We start from the raw sequence: 18,828 nt of genomic DNA on the forward strand, positions 1-18,828 counted from the left end.
TTCCAAAATTTACTTCTATTTTGGAGTTTCGTTTTTAAATTTGCGAACTATTGGTAATAAATTTACTCAGGTCGAAATTTGACTTTAAAGAGTACAAGAACTGCAACATTAGATCTTCCTGAATTTTCTATGAATATCCGATCTATTTGAAAAGGCTGGGGGAATAAGTAATACACGAGAGACTCTTTACTAAGTCAATTCTAGTGAAATGAGTATGAAAGCAGAATTTTAAGTTGTAGTTATTTCAAGTAATGTGGAATGATAAACATTTTGTCATTTCGAACCGTTTCCTAATTGATCCAAAATGACCATGAGTTGAAAGAGGTGCAACCTCTTTCACTCTGATTGTGGGGTTGGCTCAAGAATTTCACCATGAGACCTCCTGTTATAGACAGAAAATCCTGGCATAGTTCTGATTTCAACAAGGTTGAAATACTTTGGTTGGAAGACTCTTTGTTTCTTCTGTCTCTGTGTGTCTGTGTGACCACCACCTACTGAAAAACTAGTTGCAGATGGGCTGGTATAAGCTGGATACTATCTGCAACGATAAATCTTTTGTTTTGGGGTTTAATACTTTCTGCAAATGAAGATAGGCAAAATTTTACGTTTATATCTATTAAAAAAATCCTAATAATTGCAGCAACAGTTAGGACGACAGAAAAAAAAATTTAATTGCAGAGAAAACATGCTTTTCAACACTGTAGTAGCGATTCTTAAAGTCCCGCCACCGTAGTTTTGCTTCTTATCTCAACTATGGGCCATGCTTTGTCCTTTACTAGGTTTCAGCTACCGCTGCAACCATAATTGTTGTCTCTAGGCTGCTGCAGAACCGCTGGATTTTGCCTTTAAAAGAAACCAATATGAATTAAATGATAATTGTCTGTCCAAAAGAAGAAAAAGAGAATTACGTGGTCTGATAATTATGAATATTGTTTTGTAGCACAATTCCACTTTGACACTATGATTTTTAGAAATTTCGTCTCATTTAAATCCTAGAGTGAGAAAATGAAGGAAACGATTATACGTGGCCATAATAGAAACTAAATATGAAAACGCTACCAAAAACAAAATAAAAATATACAAATTCATCAATAAGGGATAAAATTTTAATTATGACGGTGGAAAATAAGCTAAAAATGCATAAACATGTTGGCTTAATGTCCCTAAGCCAGGATCAACGAAAAATAGAAGTGCTGTCTACAAAGAAAAACTAACAGAGATAATAACTTCCACTAGAAGGTCTTTTGAAACTAGAAATGCTCACAATGTTAGTTTTAACTTTCTATGCCGTGATAAAAAAACAAAACTAAAATGCTAATCGCACAATAAAATAGCGTAAAAAAGATGAAAAAAGCGACTTTGTATAATACAACTTTGTATAATTGGTAATAACGGTAGCTTCCAGCCAATCACTAATTTGAAACAATTACATGATGTTGCACAACAGCTAGTAAACATCTATTAATAGACAGCAATATAACACCAAGTGTCAGTTTGTTTGGGATAATCAGATGAATAATATATACTTTTCTAATTCTGTTTTTTTTTTTTTACTTCTGATTTTTCCTTTTTTTGAAGAGATTGCATAAAATAAGTAAGTTTCACTAAAAGATGACAAATTTTTACTTACTTTGGAAAGAATGCCCCGTTTTGATTCACGGCTGGAAAATCGAAATTAGAATTTTAGAACAGTTTTAATTTTGGGGGAATGGGCACGGGGACTTATAATTTTGTATTTGGGGGAAGAAGAAAGATGGTTTTTCTGTGGTCCTGACTAACAAGTGCCTGCTACCTTTTATTTTTTTTTACAGGCTTAGAAAAGTACTTATATACTCTTTTGATTGTGAGTGCTCTCAAGTACTATTTTAAGTATTTTTGGCCATAACTTAAAAGTTTTTGCTGTGTGAGTTGGCCTTCTTGTTAGTGTACTTAATACTGGGCACGTTAATACTGGAAGAATTTACATAAACGATTTGATTTCGGGCGTCTAAACTTTAAGTGATTGCCTTTTTAACATACTTTTTACTCCTGTTATTTTGGCTATACATCAACAAATCTGAATGATATCATCATTATTTGAGAACTAATAATGCCCAGAGAATGAAGTTTTAAGAAATGTCAGAAAAAATATCCCTAATTGCTTTGGTATCCAAGAGCCCGCATGATTTTTTGGCACTGAAAAACTTGGCTTATATCCCTTTTTTTTTGCTTTCTTGCAGATTAGCAACTACATTAATAATCTCAAGTATTTTCATCGTTTTGGACTTCCTTTTCTGGTATGTGTATTTACAAATCGGGCGATGTTTTGGCTGAAGCTTATTTACTTCCTTTCTTGTCTTTACTTCATGATTAGTTTTTTAATTGCAGTTATGAAAAAAAGCTTTTGTTTCAAGGTCACAACTGGGGAGCAACTAGAAGTTTATCTCTGGCTGGGGCCGAGCCAGGGATAATTTTTTGGCTGTGATGAGGAGACTCTGACTTGTCCTTAAATTTGAGAAATTGTATAAAAATTGGAAATGTGAACTTTTTAATTATATAATAGCAATAATTAAATTTTGCCTCAGAAAATAACTGCTTTCTGAAAATAATTTTAGCCAAAACAGAATTTCTGACGCATTTGCCAGATAGCGACAATTATGATTTCCAAGGAATTAGCTAATATCACGCCCACTGAGATACAGAGAGTTTGCTCGTAAAAAATTTTATGACTCAAACACTTCGTGCTTTTAACTGGCCAAAAATTTCGTACAGAAGAGCCAATCAGGATTTGAGATCTTTTTGCAATAAAACAAATGAAATTAAAGTTGTTTTGTGAAAGAGATTAAAAAGCTGTCTTTCTTTCACTGAGCAATGCTCGTTCCCCTGGTACTGATTATATAATTACAATAAATGAATTACAATTAATTACAATATTGAAACATCTTAAGCATCTTTCGTGGCCAAAATGTGCTAAAATTTGTGCTATGCAAAAGAGAGCAAATTCTCTAAGTAGTGCTTTCACAAGTTTTGAAAGAGACATTTCCATGGAGTTTTGAAGCCTCTAATTACACATTCAGGCAGTTTAGAACACCTATTCAGTTGCAATTTCAATTTCAGTTGCCATTTTTTATCGACAAGGTCTTTTTTTTACCTTTCCTATTACGCATAATAAGAATAAATTTCTGTCAGATACAAATAAAAGAGTTTTTTTTAATAATTGCTGGATTTAAAAAATAATTTGAACGGTTCTAATCACCAAAAACAAAGGCACATATTCATCTTTCTATGAAGAACAGGCAGACGGAGATTGCTTGAAATGATTTGTTGTCTAGTAATATAAGACTTTGCTACATCTCAGGGGCTGGGACGTACGAAGCGGAGAGGTAAGGGCACCAGGTCTGGCTCCCTCAAATTCTAATTTTTCCAGAATTTCTAGGCACTTCTTATTCAAATATAAATGTTTTACCATCACCCCCTCCCCCACACATACACAGTTCCTATGTAGATGTATGCCTCGGGGTAATCGCATCGTCTCAAGATAATAATCGCGACGGGAAGTAATCTTTCTGATTGTATAGAAAATCCTGTTGAACTTAGTTTATAACTTATATAGATTTAATTACAAACACTTGACTTCTTTAGGCTGAAAGGCTAAGCTTAAATAAGCAAGTGTGTTGTCTGACATTCTTTAAACTCTGATTAAGCTTAATCTCTGTTAGACTTAAAATATAATTTTTTAGATGGTAGTCATGGGGAGAGGACACCCGTGGGCTTGTGCTGTTTACCTTCTCCAAGGTTATTCTTAAACAACAATAAGTAAAGAAAACTGAAGTTTACCTACTATTGCTAACAATAGACAAATCATCAAATAAAAGGTTTTCTTCAATATGAACATCAATGATTTTACCTTTATTAAATTATTAAATGCTCAGATTGTTCTAGTTCTATATTTCTGAAACTGTATTTATTTTATTTTTCAGACGCGAGACGACAGTGTAATTTCATGGGACGGTGAAACTTCTCCTCGACCCACCACGCCTGCTTTTCCAGTTGGACCAAGAACCCCTTATGTCTACCAACAAGGCTTACCACCCAAAAGTCCCGCTACAATGCGGTAAGTAAATATAAAATATTAATTATTTTAATAGTGGTGTGGTGTATTTTCTTAACCATGGACATACTTTGGATTTCTCAGGAATTCTTTCATGATAAACTTAATTTCTAACACTGGTAAAGTAGTTTATTTAACGTTAGGCGTAGAATGGAACGCGAAAAGTAAGAACGTTCACGGGAAAATTGTGATGAAAAACACAATTATGATGGATTTTATGCAATCCCAGTGGCATTAATCCCAGAGCTCCGTACTGTACTCCCTCACATAAACCTCCTGTATCCTTTATGTCTTTTTGTAAGATATCTTCACGCGCAATTTGAGGAGATCCTTCTTTCTTTTCAGTCGAAACGTTTGGTCGAAAATAAAATTTTGACAAAATTTGGAAATAAAAATTGCCCAAAGTAATTTCCAATAAATAACGTAGCAATAAAGGCACTAAATAACGAAAAGAAATACTTCCGTTCTAATGTAAATATTCATGTCATTTTTAAGCCTGTGAATCAAAAATGGAAAATATTCAGTTTTTGGCTGTTGGGAAGTGGAGCAGTGGGGAAGTCCTGAGCCACATATGGTGCTGAAGGGATGTCAGGCTGAGCTCAAATTTACTTTGACACTTAAAAAGGGCAAGAGATCAAAAAGAGAACCGTCTCTAAACTAGTGTCCTATCATTGATTCTTTAAGTTATTTATTCAATGAAATAGTCTAATATCCCATTCTCGCTTCTTAAATACAAATTCTACCCAATAGAATATCTTCGATTTTTACTGATTGCTGACAGAAAAAAGGCCCAGGATCAAGCTCGAAAACGCAGCCCCAAGATTGAGAGTCAGGGGCTCTGCCAACTGGTCGAGCCGGGCTTGTTTGTTGATTTTACACCTATGATGCAATCATGTGCAAAAATAAACGGGGTTGCTGTAAATAGGTTTTCTCTGATGAGGGACATCAGGACATATATGTATATTGGTAAGTAGAAGCATATAACATAGCAAGGAAGACATTAAATAACCAAAAGAAATCCTACCGTTCTAATTTAAACATTCATGTCATTTTTAAGCTTGTGAATCAAATATTTAAGTTTTTAGTTTTTGACTGTTCTAATGAAAATGTTGATCTTGAAATTTTTATACCCTGTCGAGTAGTGGGGAAGTCCTGAGGCACAAGGGGGGTTGAAGGGATATTACGCTGCGCTCCAATCGACATTGACCCTTAGAAAGAGCAAGAGATCAAAAGAGAACCGTCTCTAAACTTTTATTCTATGATCAAAGATACACATTGAATTCGTATCAAAATGCAGGAAACTCACGAAATTGAGTGAAATTCGCGTGGCAGCATGAAAAAAGCTTTCGAAATTGTGAGATGGCAGGGATATTCCCAGAAGATCGTACTTCCTTACATCCTACTGCCTTTCCATTTAAAAATAATTCACGAGGAAGCTTGCTGGTAGAGAAATTTATCTAATTGGCGTGTTCCTGCGATCGGACACCATTTAGAAAGCTTTCACCAAAAGCATTCTTTGCAGCCCTGTAAAATGAGTTTCAACCGCTAATGCGGTGGAAAATAAAGTTCTATAATGCCGGGAGTAATGGAATAGGATAAATGTTCCTGTTTCAACAATAATTAGCCCCTCCCTCCTGGGGAAATCGTGGTGACGTTTTTGAACAGGCAAGGATATATATATAGGACTCAATTTTGTCTATTTTAACATCAATTAGTTTCGGCGGTAAAAACTAATTTTTATTATTAGTATGATTGCTTTTATAAATCTCTGATGTACAAAAAACAATGTTGCATCCAGCACCCACTAATGAAAAATGACAAAGATTGGACGTTTGTATAAATTAAATATAATACATATTGGCTGAAATACTCTTCCTATAGTGTTATATGTAGTTTAGGGCCTTAATTTAAAGATAATTATTATTAATCATTAACGTAAAATGGTACCTTAAAAATCACTTTGCGACCTTCGACGTCGGCTGACCGTCACAAGGACAAAGGGCCCATTAGAGAATTCTCCCAGGAGACTAGCTATCTTTGGGAGCTGTCGAGAATTAGTGGTATGACTATTTGACTGAAAAAAAAAAAACAGAAAATTTCACGTCCTTTTCGTCGGCTAGCTTGTCAATAAAAGAGGGTAAAAACAATTGGGGATACCCAAAGCGGCCGAATCGCTCAAATGATTATTCCTTTGAGCTTCAGTGACTTCTTAGCAGGTCATGGGCGCCGGAAGGGGGAGCAGGAAGGGGTCATGCCCGCCTCGAAATTAGGGACTATAAAGTAATTATAAGGAAATCGAAGGAAGGAGAGCAGAATAGAGAAAAACCATGGAAATCATGTGTTTTGTCCCGTTGTTGGCTGCCTGTTGAATAGCCAAGGCTCAGGGTGTTTTTTCACAGTTAAAAGAAGTCTGGAAGAATAGAAAGATAAGTCTGCAAACCAAGATTAGAATAATAGAAGCTACAGTGATGACAGTGGTCAAATATGGCTCTGAAGCTTGGACGCTCCGAAAAGCGGATGAAGATTTGCAAGATGTTTTCCAGAGAAATTGCTTAAGGATTGTTCTGGGTACCCGGCTGACTGACCGTATTTCAAACAATAGGCTATACGAAAAATGTGGTTCAATACAGCTCTCTAGGGCTATAATGAAAGAAAGGTTGAGGTGGCTAGGGCACGTTGTGTGGATGAAGGATGACAGATTGCCGAAGATTGTTCTTTTCGGCCAACCATCTAGGGCTAAACAGAAAGCAGGTCGTCCCCGTCTGGGGTGGGAGGACATCATAAAGAAAGATTTAAAGGAAATGGGAACTTCGTGGGCGGGTGTAAAAAGGGAGGCTTTGAATAGATTGGGGTGGAGGAGGATCGTGCGTAGCTGTGTTGGCCTCAGGCGGCTTGGTACTGCGGTGAGTTGTTAGTAGTAGTAGTAGTTGGCTGCCTGCCAATAGATTTTGACCCTTAATAAGGAAAATTTAAGTTCTAATTTGTGACTGAGTGACCCCTTTCTAATTTTTTATAAACATTTTTTCTATCTGATTTGGTTGGGGCAAAAAAAAAAAAAAAAAAAATATAATTCGTCATAGTAATGAATGGTAAGTAAATAAGGATCCTTGTCAATAGCGAAAGTATATGAGCCTAATTATTGATAACATTAAATCAAAGAATCAGGTTTTTATGGTGATCTTAAATATGTATTTGTTTATTAGTAATTAGTGCAGCTATTAGTACACAAGAAAGTTCGTATAATTATAGAAAAGACAAGGGAAACAACTTAATAAGGGGCAATTCCAGTAAAAATATGCTGTTAACTTTTGCTTCTATTACAAGAATACCCATGAGCTGATATATAATCAGAAATATAATATATATAATCAGTGATTATGATATATAATCAGTTTCCCCTGAACGGAATGCTGGGAATTTCTGAATTTTCTTCCTGGGCAGATATATTTTTTTGATTTTATTATTATTTTTTTTTCCAGGAGTGATTGTACGCATCTAGTTGTCATTTTGAAAAAAGATTTAATTTTTTACGGTTATGAAGTATAAAGGTATCAAATATATTGGTTTCTGGTATTAAAAGTTAAATTAAAAATATTGAATAAAATTTTTTTATTTGATTTTCTTAATTTTAGTTTAATGTTTTACTTTGAACAAACTACTTTGATAATACGTTACTTTTTATAAACACTGAGTCTAAAGGCATTAAATATTTAGGGGTTTGATAACCAAGTTCACAACTGTCGACATTGCTAAAAAAAAAAAAAAAAAAAAATCAGTCCAACGCTTCGGCATTGCTCATCAGAACTGAATGCTGGGAGTTTATATCTTAGTTTTTGTAAGTGGGCTATTGTTTTGTGAATTTTTTGTAATTACTTACTTTTTTCATTTTATATACTTTTACTTTAATTGACATACTTTTTCCGTTGCCTTTAGAAAAATGTTTGTCTGTATGCTTCATTAAATAAAAAAAAACAAAAAAAAAACAAGATTTTTCAACTGAAAGTAAGGATCAACATTAAAACTTAAAACGAACAGATAATTATTTTTTATATGAGACGGACTGCCCCATGCTGAACGCCTCGATCTTCACGCTCAGTTTTTCGGCACTTTAAAAAAAAGATACTTATCGTTCTAATTAAACGACCATTTTGTTTCAGGAGTCGTTTTTAAAGAATTGGGACAAAACTTTAGCGTAAAGAGCGAGGTACTAAGGAGGGGGCAACCCCCTCATATACGTAATGATTTCTGTTCGTTTTAGGTTTTAATGTCACTCCTTACTTTCAGTTGAAAAAACTTGTTTTTTTTAAGTTAATTTCGAATCGTCTTTTAAATAACGCCTAAATATCTGGCTCCACCTCCACGGAAAAATACCCCTCCCACACAGAAATATCATTTGTACAATTCAATCCTGGCAAAAATTTACCCCGGGTAATTAGTCTCAACATCTCCATGCTTAAAATTGAATCGGTAAAGAGAAAGCAAGACGTATAAAGGAATTACGTATAGGAAATCTGGCAAATTCACCCAATGCACAGTTTCCCCTGAAAAGTTCGCTCCCTGGAAACTTCCCTCTCCATGGAAAATTCTCCCGGTCCAAAATCCTCCCAACAGAAAATTCGTCCTCCCGATCCGAAAAATGTATGCATACTTCTCAATAACAAATATTATACGTAAACAATGTGCAAATTTTATAACTTGAAAACCTTTACTTTGTGGTTTTAGGGGGCCATTTTTATCTACAAAGACATAGTTATTGCGCCTTTCAACTATTCTGAAAAAAGTAGCTGTCTTGAAATTTTGATTGGACAATTTTGGGAAAAAAGTGGCATGACAGGGGATCTAGTTGCCCTTCAATTTTTTTGGTCATTTAAAAAGGGTACTAGAACTTTTCATTTCCGTTAGAATGAGCCCTCTCCCGAAATTCTAGGCCCACTGAGTCGATACAATCACCTCTGGGAAAAAAACAAAAACAAAAAAACAACAACAAATAAACATGCATCCGTGACCTCTCTTCAGGCAAAAATTACAAAATTCCACATTTTTGTAGATATGAGCTTGAAACCTATACAGTAGGGTTTTTTGATACGTTGAATCTGATGGTATGATTTTTATTGATTTTAATTGATGGTATGACTTCTAGGGGATCTTTCCCCCTTTTTTTCAAAAATCATACAAATTTTCTCAGGCTCGTAGCTTTTGATAAGTAAGACTAAACTTGATGAAATATATATATATTTGGAATCAGCATAATAAGCCGATTCTTTTTATATATTTATTAGTATCAAAATTTCGTTTCTTAGAGTTTTGGTTGCTATTGAGCCGAGCCGCTCCTTACTTACAGTTCGTTACCACGAACAGTTTGATTACCCGTCAAAATCCAAACAGAGATAATTGAAATATTGATTGTTTTTTCTGCGTTGCCAAAAGTATTGTATCCATAAAATTTTACAGTTTCATGAATTGAAATTAAACAAATAGAAAAGGTTTTTCAACTAAAGTAAGGAGGGAGTTTGAAATTTAAAACATATTAAAATTACTCTGTATATAAGGGGGAACGCCCCCTTTTCAATACTTGCTCATTAAACAGAAGTTTTTTAGTGCTTTGAAATCTTTTTATTTCAATTGCAAATTTTCTTTAAAACTTTGGACAGAAGTAAAGAGTAAGGAGCTAAGAAGGAGATAGCCCCCTTCATACAAAGAATAATCTGTTCAAATAGGTTTCAAATCTGTTCCTTGCTTTCTGTCGAAAAGCTTTTTTTTTAATTCAATTTCTGATTGTTTTCCATATCATACCCAGGCCTAAGTAAGATACGAATAGTAATTTTGGTAAAAAGTCCTTGTAAATAATACTACTGAAGAATTTCGGTTGGATGAAAAGGATTGTTATTGCTTATATGGATGGAAATTCCGTGAGGCTTTGGATCTTCTACATAACTGAAGCCATCACAACCTCTCAATAGGATTTTCTTATCGATAATGAAAATATTATGGATAAAAGAGAATATTACAATTTAAAATTGCTGAAAACTAAGTTCCAAGCAGTATATGCCACCCCTAAAAAATTCTTTGGTGGGGCTGATGATGGTCTGCCTTGCCTTTTCCAACATTCCAACTCTGTGCTGGTAGATATGGAATGTAACATATTAGCTGTATAGAGAAACATTTCAATTAGTTCCTACTCTCCCTTCCTCTCTCAACATTTATCTGAAGCCTCATGAAGAGTAAGCAGTTTGTCCATTAAAATGTACTTTTTAGGAATCTTCCCTGTCCCCACCCAAACACTGACTCACTCCCCTCTTTATAGCGGGTACGCAATGACAGATCACCAAACGTAGCCTAATTTCATTACAAATAAATCGAATCAAATTGGTTGAATACAGTACTGCCACCGCGTGGCATTACTTCTTTTGCAACTGGGAAGCCTAAAACATAGTTATTGATACTTTTAAATCAATTAGCTTCTCAGAATTTTAAATTTATTGCAAATTCGTCCTTTTTGGGGTGAAGTCCTAGTTTGGTGCCCTAAAATAGCAGAAAACAAGACTTTCCACTGGCCCAACATGTATGGTCACTTAAAAAGAGCTTTAAGTTTAAGTTTGAATGAGCTCCCTCCCAATTATCTTGGACCTTCGGTTTGATGCAATCACCCCTGGGAAAAAGCAAAACAAATACGCATCGATGTTTCTTCTGAAAAACAATGCAAAACTCCACATTTTGAAGATTGGAACTTGAAACCTCATTGGTAGGGTTCTCTGATATGATGTATCTAATAAAGGGATTTTCAAAAAGATGTTTAAAATTTACTGCATTTTGTTTCATTTTGCATGCAATTTAATTGTTCTTTTTGTTTGAGAGTTTTTTGCTAAAAGTATTTAAAAATAAACTTATTCCTACGTTTTTATATCCTGAAATATGCTCCCTGTCACCCAACCACTACTGCTTTTTTGGCATCTGCCCCCCCCCCCACCCGGAAAATTTTCTGCTGGCGATTTTGTAGCAGGTACGCTGAAAAGTTTTTATAACTGCCTTTCCTGAACTACAAAAAGTTCTGCTCCGTTAAAGCGAAAGAAAAAAAAACACAATTTACAGTTTTGAATGATGTGATATTAGTTAAAAGTGAATTACTCTTCCTCCACGAAAAAACACGAAAAGTTAAATGGGTTTCCAATATTTCTGGTAAAGTATGTGTCGGCTCTTAGCAGGGGCGGATCCAGGATTTTTTTGGGAGGGGGGCGCAAAATAGGTTGATCCGAATTTTTTTTTTAGGGGGTGCGCTAAATAGGTTGATCCGATAAACTTGCGTTAGGAGCAAGTTTAATTTACGCAGACTGAGTTAATTAAATACATTACACTACTTTAGACTACGCTAGGGGGCGCGCGCCCCCTCGCCCCCTGGATCCGCCACTGGCTCTTAGTTTTCTGTCATTTATTCGGATTTCTACAAGTTGTGGTAAGCTCTACAAGTTGTGGCAAGACTGACCAATCAATTCTAAATAACTTGAACACAAAATGAAAAGTTTATAATGGGCGAGATAGGGTGACGCTTTTAGGTACCGTATCACCTTAATTTCTAGAAGACCATCATGGGCTCGTTCACTGTAATTTTTCAGATTTAGATTTTCCTTTTCTAACCGCTTTTCTCTTATTTTTTTAATAGGAGGGCTTTAGAATCTACCAGTCCAACTCCTGCGTTTAGAACTCTTCGAAAATGGCCTTCGAATACGTCAGTTTATAGGTATTTAAGCCGCAAATGTTGTTTGCATGTATACGTTTGTCCAAAGCTTTTTAATACTATCTGTTATGATGCAAAATTTCTAAGAAGAAGTGTTTGCCTCTTTCTCATATTATATAAACACGCATTGAAACTTGAATCTAATGCATTTTGAAGAGAGCATTGTTAGCTTCTTTAGAGGAATATTATTGTAATTCCCAAATTGTTTTAGTATTCTTGCTAGGAAATTCATAAATATCAAAGGACTGCCTAAACTAATATTAGGACAGAGAGGGTAGATAGTTGGAAGATCATCGCTTTAGAATAAGCATAAAGACCTCATCCGCTTGAAATGTAAAAAAAAACATGCGAAAATACATGAAAATTTGCCTGTTACGATTTGAATTGTTAAATTTCTCTCCTCCTCCCCCATTATTGCTAAAAGACTGGGTCGGGGTCGGTGATTATAAGTAGCGACAAGGTATTTTCTTTATGCTGAATGTACAAATAAATACTGAGTATTATAACTATAACTTGTCCCATTACTTGCTAGTTCCCACGAAAAATGTGAAAACGAATGGCCTTTGTGATATTTCAGAATTGGTTCCCCCCAAAAATCCTTTTGTAACTCCCACCCAAGTCTAAAAAAATTACAATGATATCACATACCAAGATAACTCAGCTTGAGAAGACAGTGAACCATGCTCATTCTAATATGCAAATTTGGGCTCCATATTTCTAATGCATAGTTGCAGGAAGGCCAACACAATAGGCCTACTGTTGGGAGTACAAGTCCCACCCCTACCATTGCTTTTAGAAGACACCGTGATGTCACTTGCGTTTCCTCCTCCGACCTGTTGCATGGAAGGTGGCACATGTAGGCCTGTTGTTTGGCAACACTATTGCCCCTATGCCACATAGAAGACTTACCATGCTCTCACCCACCAAGATAATTGAGTTTAAAAAGAGAGTGAGCGTTGCTTATCGAAGCATGCAATTTCCAGCTCTATCTTTATAATACCTTTCTCACGAAAGGCAACTGAAGTAGGCCTATTGTTTGAAGGATAAAAGCCAGTATATATGTTTCCAGGGCTCCTTGCTGTATAGAGTTATTTCTTTTTGAAGCAGTTATTGTACGAAGCATTAGCGTACGAAAGAAATATCCACAAAAAATTAAAAGCCTAATTCTAGCAGTGAACTTAGGCTGAGGAGCTGTTTCTGTAGACAACATTGTCCTTTAGGTTTTGTACAAGTTTCAAAATTCTATCCAATTTAATAATAAAGAATTACCTGAAATTAAACTTAATAGTAGGCTATATGAAATTTTCCTTTCTTATTTTTTTTTCTGTGGCACCGTGAGATAAAAAAAAAAAAAAAAAAAAAACAGAATACAAAGTTAATATGTGAAAGACTCATTTAATATTTTTGATAATATTTTGTTATGTTATGTTATGTTATTAATTAATTGTTTTCTTTAATGCAGTTCACTCGTCTTAGTAGAAACCTAAACAGCTATGTGTGTGTTTCAATTTTTGATTAACAATTGGTTTAACCCTTAGGTCATTTGTGTACCCATATAACTATATGTCCACCTTTGTCTCTTTTAAAGCTTGTGTGTACTATTAACTTCCAAAATTTGCTATACTAACAACGGTCTCCAAAACACTACGATCTTACATTTATCTAAACTTGTTAACTTTGTTGTTTTACCAGAACTCCAAGGTTTGAAAGGGGAAAAAAGGACAAATATAGAATAGCGAAATAGAAAGACACGCCTTAGAATTTGAGATTTATGTTTCGTTTCGCGGAATTTATTCAATTTATATTAACTTGTTTTTGCACTGAGGACGCCTGAGTGGAGGTTACGGGAAGAAAATTGTTTTATGTGTGTTGTAAGTGGTATTCGGCTGATTTCACCCCCTCCACCTGGAAAATTTCTCGCTGCGGATAATTACCCCCCCCCCACCCCCAAAAAAAATTGCCCCAACATGTAAAATCAAGGCGCCAAAAGGAGATTAAGACAAATAAAAAAGTAAAGAAGGAAGGGATTTTGGAATATTTTATCATATATTCTAAAACACAGGCAGAATAAATGGTATAGAACACCCTGTGGTATTTATTTTTATATTTTTAATTCTTTTTGTTTTTTTTGGGGTTTATTCATCACAGCAGGGTAAAATAAAAGTGGAAGGAAATAATTTGCTTGTTTGTTTAAAATAAGGAGTTTTGTCCATTTTAAATTTGCTTCTGTTCTGACTTAGAGTTTCACTCCATCTGTTTTCACGTACTATAGGTGTAGATGCCAGACCAAGTCCGCGGGAAGTACTATTAGCCCCAGCCTGTAGCTGTGTGTGCTTTCATCGCAGGGCACCTCTTCCACAGTAGCCACTAATTTCATATTTCCAAATTATTTTCTTTAACCTTTATCCTACTCTACTATGATATCTCAACCCCCCAGAATCGCGAACAAAAGAACCAAAAGAAAAATAAAAATAAATAAAATAAGATATTTCACAGTATATATTACACATGTATTTTTGAATTTTCCAAAATCCCTTCTATTTTTAATTTTTTTTTTTATTTCTCACACTTTCCCTTATTTTGCTCAATTTTACACGCGGGGGTATTTTCTGAGGGGCAATTGTCTGCAGGGGGAGGGGTTGTCTAGCGAGGGATCATTATGGAAAGTTTAGTCATCCTAGAACCGATGTAAGTGTTTAACCAGTTTGGTTCTTTTTGACCTGCTCACAAATGGGCAAAGGAATAAGGATAATATTTGTTGGAATTTATTTCTAACCCAATGAAATTTAATAATTTTGAAAATTTGAGGACATCAGTTTATTCGTATTAACTCAACTGTAATAGTTTAATTTATTATCAGAAACTCAATTAAACGTAATGAATATTTCAGTTCGAAGATCTGAGTAATAGCTCATTAGTAATAATTCTATCTATCCTTAACAGCTCACTCCAAAATAATAACTGCAAGAAACTGAGAAGCTCAATACATTCGTAACAGTTCAATTATTCATAATAATTATTTCGACTTGAGGATATCAATTTACTTTAAAACAATAAGCAAGTGGTGGCTTTCGGGTCTTTATAAAATCTATCTATTTGAAAATGCTAATTTAACCGGAAAAAATCCGGAAAATTAACTGAAGACAATAACTCAAGAAAAGTTAAACTATAACAACTAGTGTGTTTCTATTTATTTGTAGTAAATCACCTCTAATACTGTATTTACTTAATTGGTTCATAATCACTCAAATAAACATAATCAATGTTACAATTTATGAATTAATTACACTCAATACCAACTCATCTCAATTCAACTGAAATCCAATTCAGCTAAATACTTTTAGGCGTTCCTGAAATATTCCTGATACTCCCTTTTGATAACCTGGATACACATAGTGTCCTTGATTTAGTTCAACACCTTTTTCAACATACCCTGAAAGTATTAAATTTTTCAATTTTGAATTTTAATTCAAGTTTCAATCTCGAATTTCAAATTTGAAGTTTAATTTAAATTTTCCAAAAAAGTTGGTATTAGTCACATCTGTTTTTAATGTATTACTGACTGTTTGGTTATTCACGATTCGCGTGATTTGACCAAAAAAAAAACCAACAGCAAATGAATTTGGAAGAACCCTTGAAAATAAGAATTAAATAAAAAGGCAAATACAAGAAAAAGAAAATCGCAAAAATCATAATTAGAATTACAGTTGCTTATACAGGTAGGACGGGGTGAATCAGGTCCATGTCCCTAGAAATCACAAGATTAACAATTCTTATTTTATAGTTGTATTTTCTGTCTATTTCGCCTTTTATTGTTTCTTATTTTATCCCCTTCTCACCTCCCATTCCGTGTGCTTGCCCCGAGAATCTATCATAATGACGAGGTATGGTTCTCCTTATTTTGATGCTACTATATTGTCTACGGTTAATAAACATTATATTTTCTGAATATTTATTTCAGTAAAGATCGGTCACCTTCACCTGGAATGAATTTTGGTACTATGGATGCGTCATCTAGGCGCTCATCCCTATCGGAGCCTGCAGATGTCAGTCCTGTCTATGTCAAATTCGCTAAGGATACTTCTAAATATTGGTATAAACCCAGCATCTCTAGGGAAGAAGGTGATCCTTATTTTTTTTTAATTCTTATTTTTTTTAATTCTTATTTTCTAATATGGATTCTCAAAACAAATTATTTTAAATCTTTATTTGCTTGTGGAGAAAGAGTGAAGTTATGCGAATAATCTAGCTATAAGCAAGGATTCAATTTATTACTCCTCATTTGATTTTACCTAAAAAATTAGTCAAATAAATTATTTGCTCATAAAATCGCGAAAGAAAAGTATATGGAATCTATTAGAAGGTATTAATGAAGATTTTTTTACCGATCTATTGCAGTTTTAGTTATTGCAACTTAAAATGGATTGCACTGATATATATTAGTACTCCGTATACAGGGTGTTCCAGTGAAACCAAAATTAGTCATGGATCGGTGATAGAACGACTTCCATATGTGTTGATTTCACTCTGACCATATCCGCCTACCTTGGCTAGCTCAGGAGCTATTTAGCTTTAGAAGAATTTTTGGGCTAACTCCAATTGGATCCATTATCTCCGGTTTTTTGGCTAAACGTATAGCTCTAGAATTGCATTTTTTTTTCTTGTTCTAATGCATGTTGACCTCTTGAAGATAGATATTACATCATTTAATGTTTTGTTTTCTGGACAGAAAAATTTGTTGACAAGTTCTGCCAAATCTGTTTTTGGTAGGAGGTCAGAAGGCGAAAATAAGATCTATAAGAAGTTTTTTTTTAAATTTTGCATTCTGAAATGAGTTAACTATGTAGATTTTTATGTTGTATTTGATATAACACCAGATTTTATCATCATACTTTTAACCGTTCATCTCTTCCTACTTTTACCATAAGTTCCCCCCTCCCGTCAATATTGGTCTGAAGGGATTTTTCTCAAAATAATTGAAAAATTGTGGCCTAGAAATACATGTTGCGTGTTTTTCCAGCTATGGTTTATTAAGTATGACCGAACACAAGAGTATAGCTATCCTGGGCTCAATTCTGTCACCGAATGTGCAGCGCTTGGCTCCAAAATATAATTTCCCTTCATCACTCAGAAATATGTAAATTAAAATTCTTGGAAATTTCTCATGAACGGCGAAATATTTCGGCGGGAAGGCGAAGTGGTAAGAGAAATACATTTGCCTTGAAGAGTTTGTTACCTGTTTAAATCTGTAAAACACGATTGGTATGATCAGTTTTCTGTCACCAATTGCAGTTTTTTTTTTTTATTGCGACTTTGCTTCTTTTTAGTTTTATATATTATTTTTGATGGTGAGTGATAGTCAATTATAACAAAAAGTATATGGCTGGGCATTAAATCAAATATTGTCTCATGTTAAAAGTGTACCCAATATAAAAGTTGCGTATTAAGCTTGAATTATTAGAACACTTAGTAATACTTATTCAAAAGCTTTTTTCCCCTTGGAATGGCTGGAATCTATAACAACAATTACATGGCTTAGGACTTAAGTTTCAATAGGTCTCATCACTAAACTTTTGTAACAAACCTAGAATGTCAAAAGATATAAAGGATGCCCCATTACTGCGTATCTGATGCGTATAGAGGGATAAAGAATAGACGGAAATCTAGAAAATAGACTTTTGAGAAGAATTTCTCCCCTCCAAGAAACAAGTCTTGGTGTTATTAAGCAGGCAGGTTCGCAGAAGGGGATCATAGGCCTATGTGACTCGAAGTCTCCTGACTTTTAAAATTCTGTTTTCATTTTTGTACATTGCTCGTAGAATTCACCCATTTCTTAGTGTTCTGACAAATTTAGGACTTGGAAAGATCCTCTTTCCTCCCCAGGAATAAATTCGTGCGTACTTGAATGATCTTACATTTTACCTTTTCTTAGTGCCTCCGGAGCCATTGGTACCCGGAGCTGGAGCCATAGGGCGTCAACGAAGCCTCTCCACTCGCCGGTTGACTGATCTAGAGGCTATTTAAGCAGCTTTTAGTTTAAGATTATATTTTCATGATATCACATTGCTTCAAACGTAATAGATGATATATCACTTAATTGAAATCTAATGCAAGTTTTTATTGAAGTACTTATTAAAAAGACTAAATTAAGACATTGGTTCACATTGCAATAGTGTCACAACGTTAATTTTTAAGGTGGCCATTGCTCTAAACCGATTTTTGTTTTTCAGCCATCAACACACTTAAGGATAAAACGCCAGGAACGTTTATTGTCAGAGACTCATCCTCATTCCCTGGTGCTTTTGGTTTGGCTTTGAAAGTGGCCACTCCCCCTGCCCACCTGACAGATCCATCCCCCAATGATCTAGTAAGGCATTTTCTAATTGAGCCAACTTCAAGGGGTGTGCGCCTCAAGGGAAATCCAGATGAACCTGTTTTCGGTAAGATTCTGACTATTTTATTTTTTTGAACATCAAAAGTGTGTTGCTATATTTTGAGGGAATCACGAAGTAATATTTTGAAAACAAACAGATGATGATACAAGCTCGAAATAAGCCAAATAAAAACAACAGAAAAGGGACTAACCAATGATTAAGATAAAACAAAAAAGATGAAACAGACAAAGAAAAAAAAACTAAAATCTAAAATGAAAAGACTGTATACAAAGAAACCAATATGTGTATGTATATGATATTGCTGCTTACATATACAATTAGCGAGCTACCTCTTTGAACCCACAAAACCAAGTGATAAAAATGAGACAATAAATGTTAAATGAACTTAATTATCAAACAGTTCGTGGTAACGAACTGTAAGTAAGGAGCGATCCGGCTCAATAGTAACCGCAACTCTAAAAAACGGGATTTTGATATCAATAGATACATCAAAAGAATCACATTTTAATACTGATTTCAAATATATAAAGTTTAGTCAGTTTATCAAGTCAGTTTATTTAGTTAGTTTAGTCTGTATCAAGTTTAGGCCTTCCCATCAAAAGTTACGCGCC

The 18,828-nt window shown here is 34.5% G+C and overlaps 1 protein-coding gene across 3 annotated transcripts in view; it reads left to right on the forward strand.

The window, feature by feature from the left end:
- Nucleotides 1–18,828, forward strand: part of LOC148946744 (uncharacterized) — a 131,964-nt gene that overhangs the window by 96,900 nt on the left and 16,236 nt on the right. For 2 of the 3 annotated variants that reach the window (XM_089096358.1, XM_089096360.1), the window contains 4 exons: nt 3,960–4,093; nt 11,748–11,825; nt 15,784–15,944; nt 18,053–18,262. In XM_089096358.1, the coding sequence (XP_088952484.1) occupies nt 3,960–4,093; nt 11,748–11,825; nt 15,784–15,944; nt 18,053–18,262 (583 nt within the window). The remainder of the gene's footprint in view (nt 1–3,959; nt 4,094–11,747; nt 11,826–15,783; nt 15,945–18,052; nt 18,263–18,828) is intronic. The other variant, XM_089096359.1, reaches the window with a different exon arrangement.

This window comes from Artemia sp. Qi Xiang Cuo, chromosome 11 (genome assembly GCF_049724085.1).
Source record: "Artemia sp. Qi Xiang Cuo chromosome 11, ASM4972408v1, whole genome shotgun sequence".
NCBI classification, from domain to species: Eukaryota; Metazoa; Arthropoda; class Branchiopoda; order Anostraca; family Artemiidae; genus Artemia; species Artemia sp. Qi Xiang Cuo.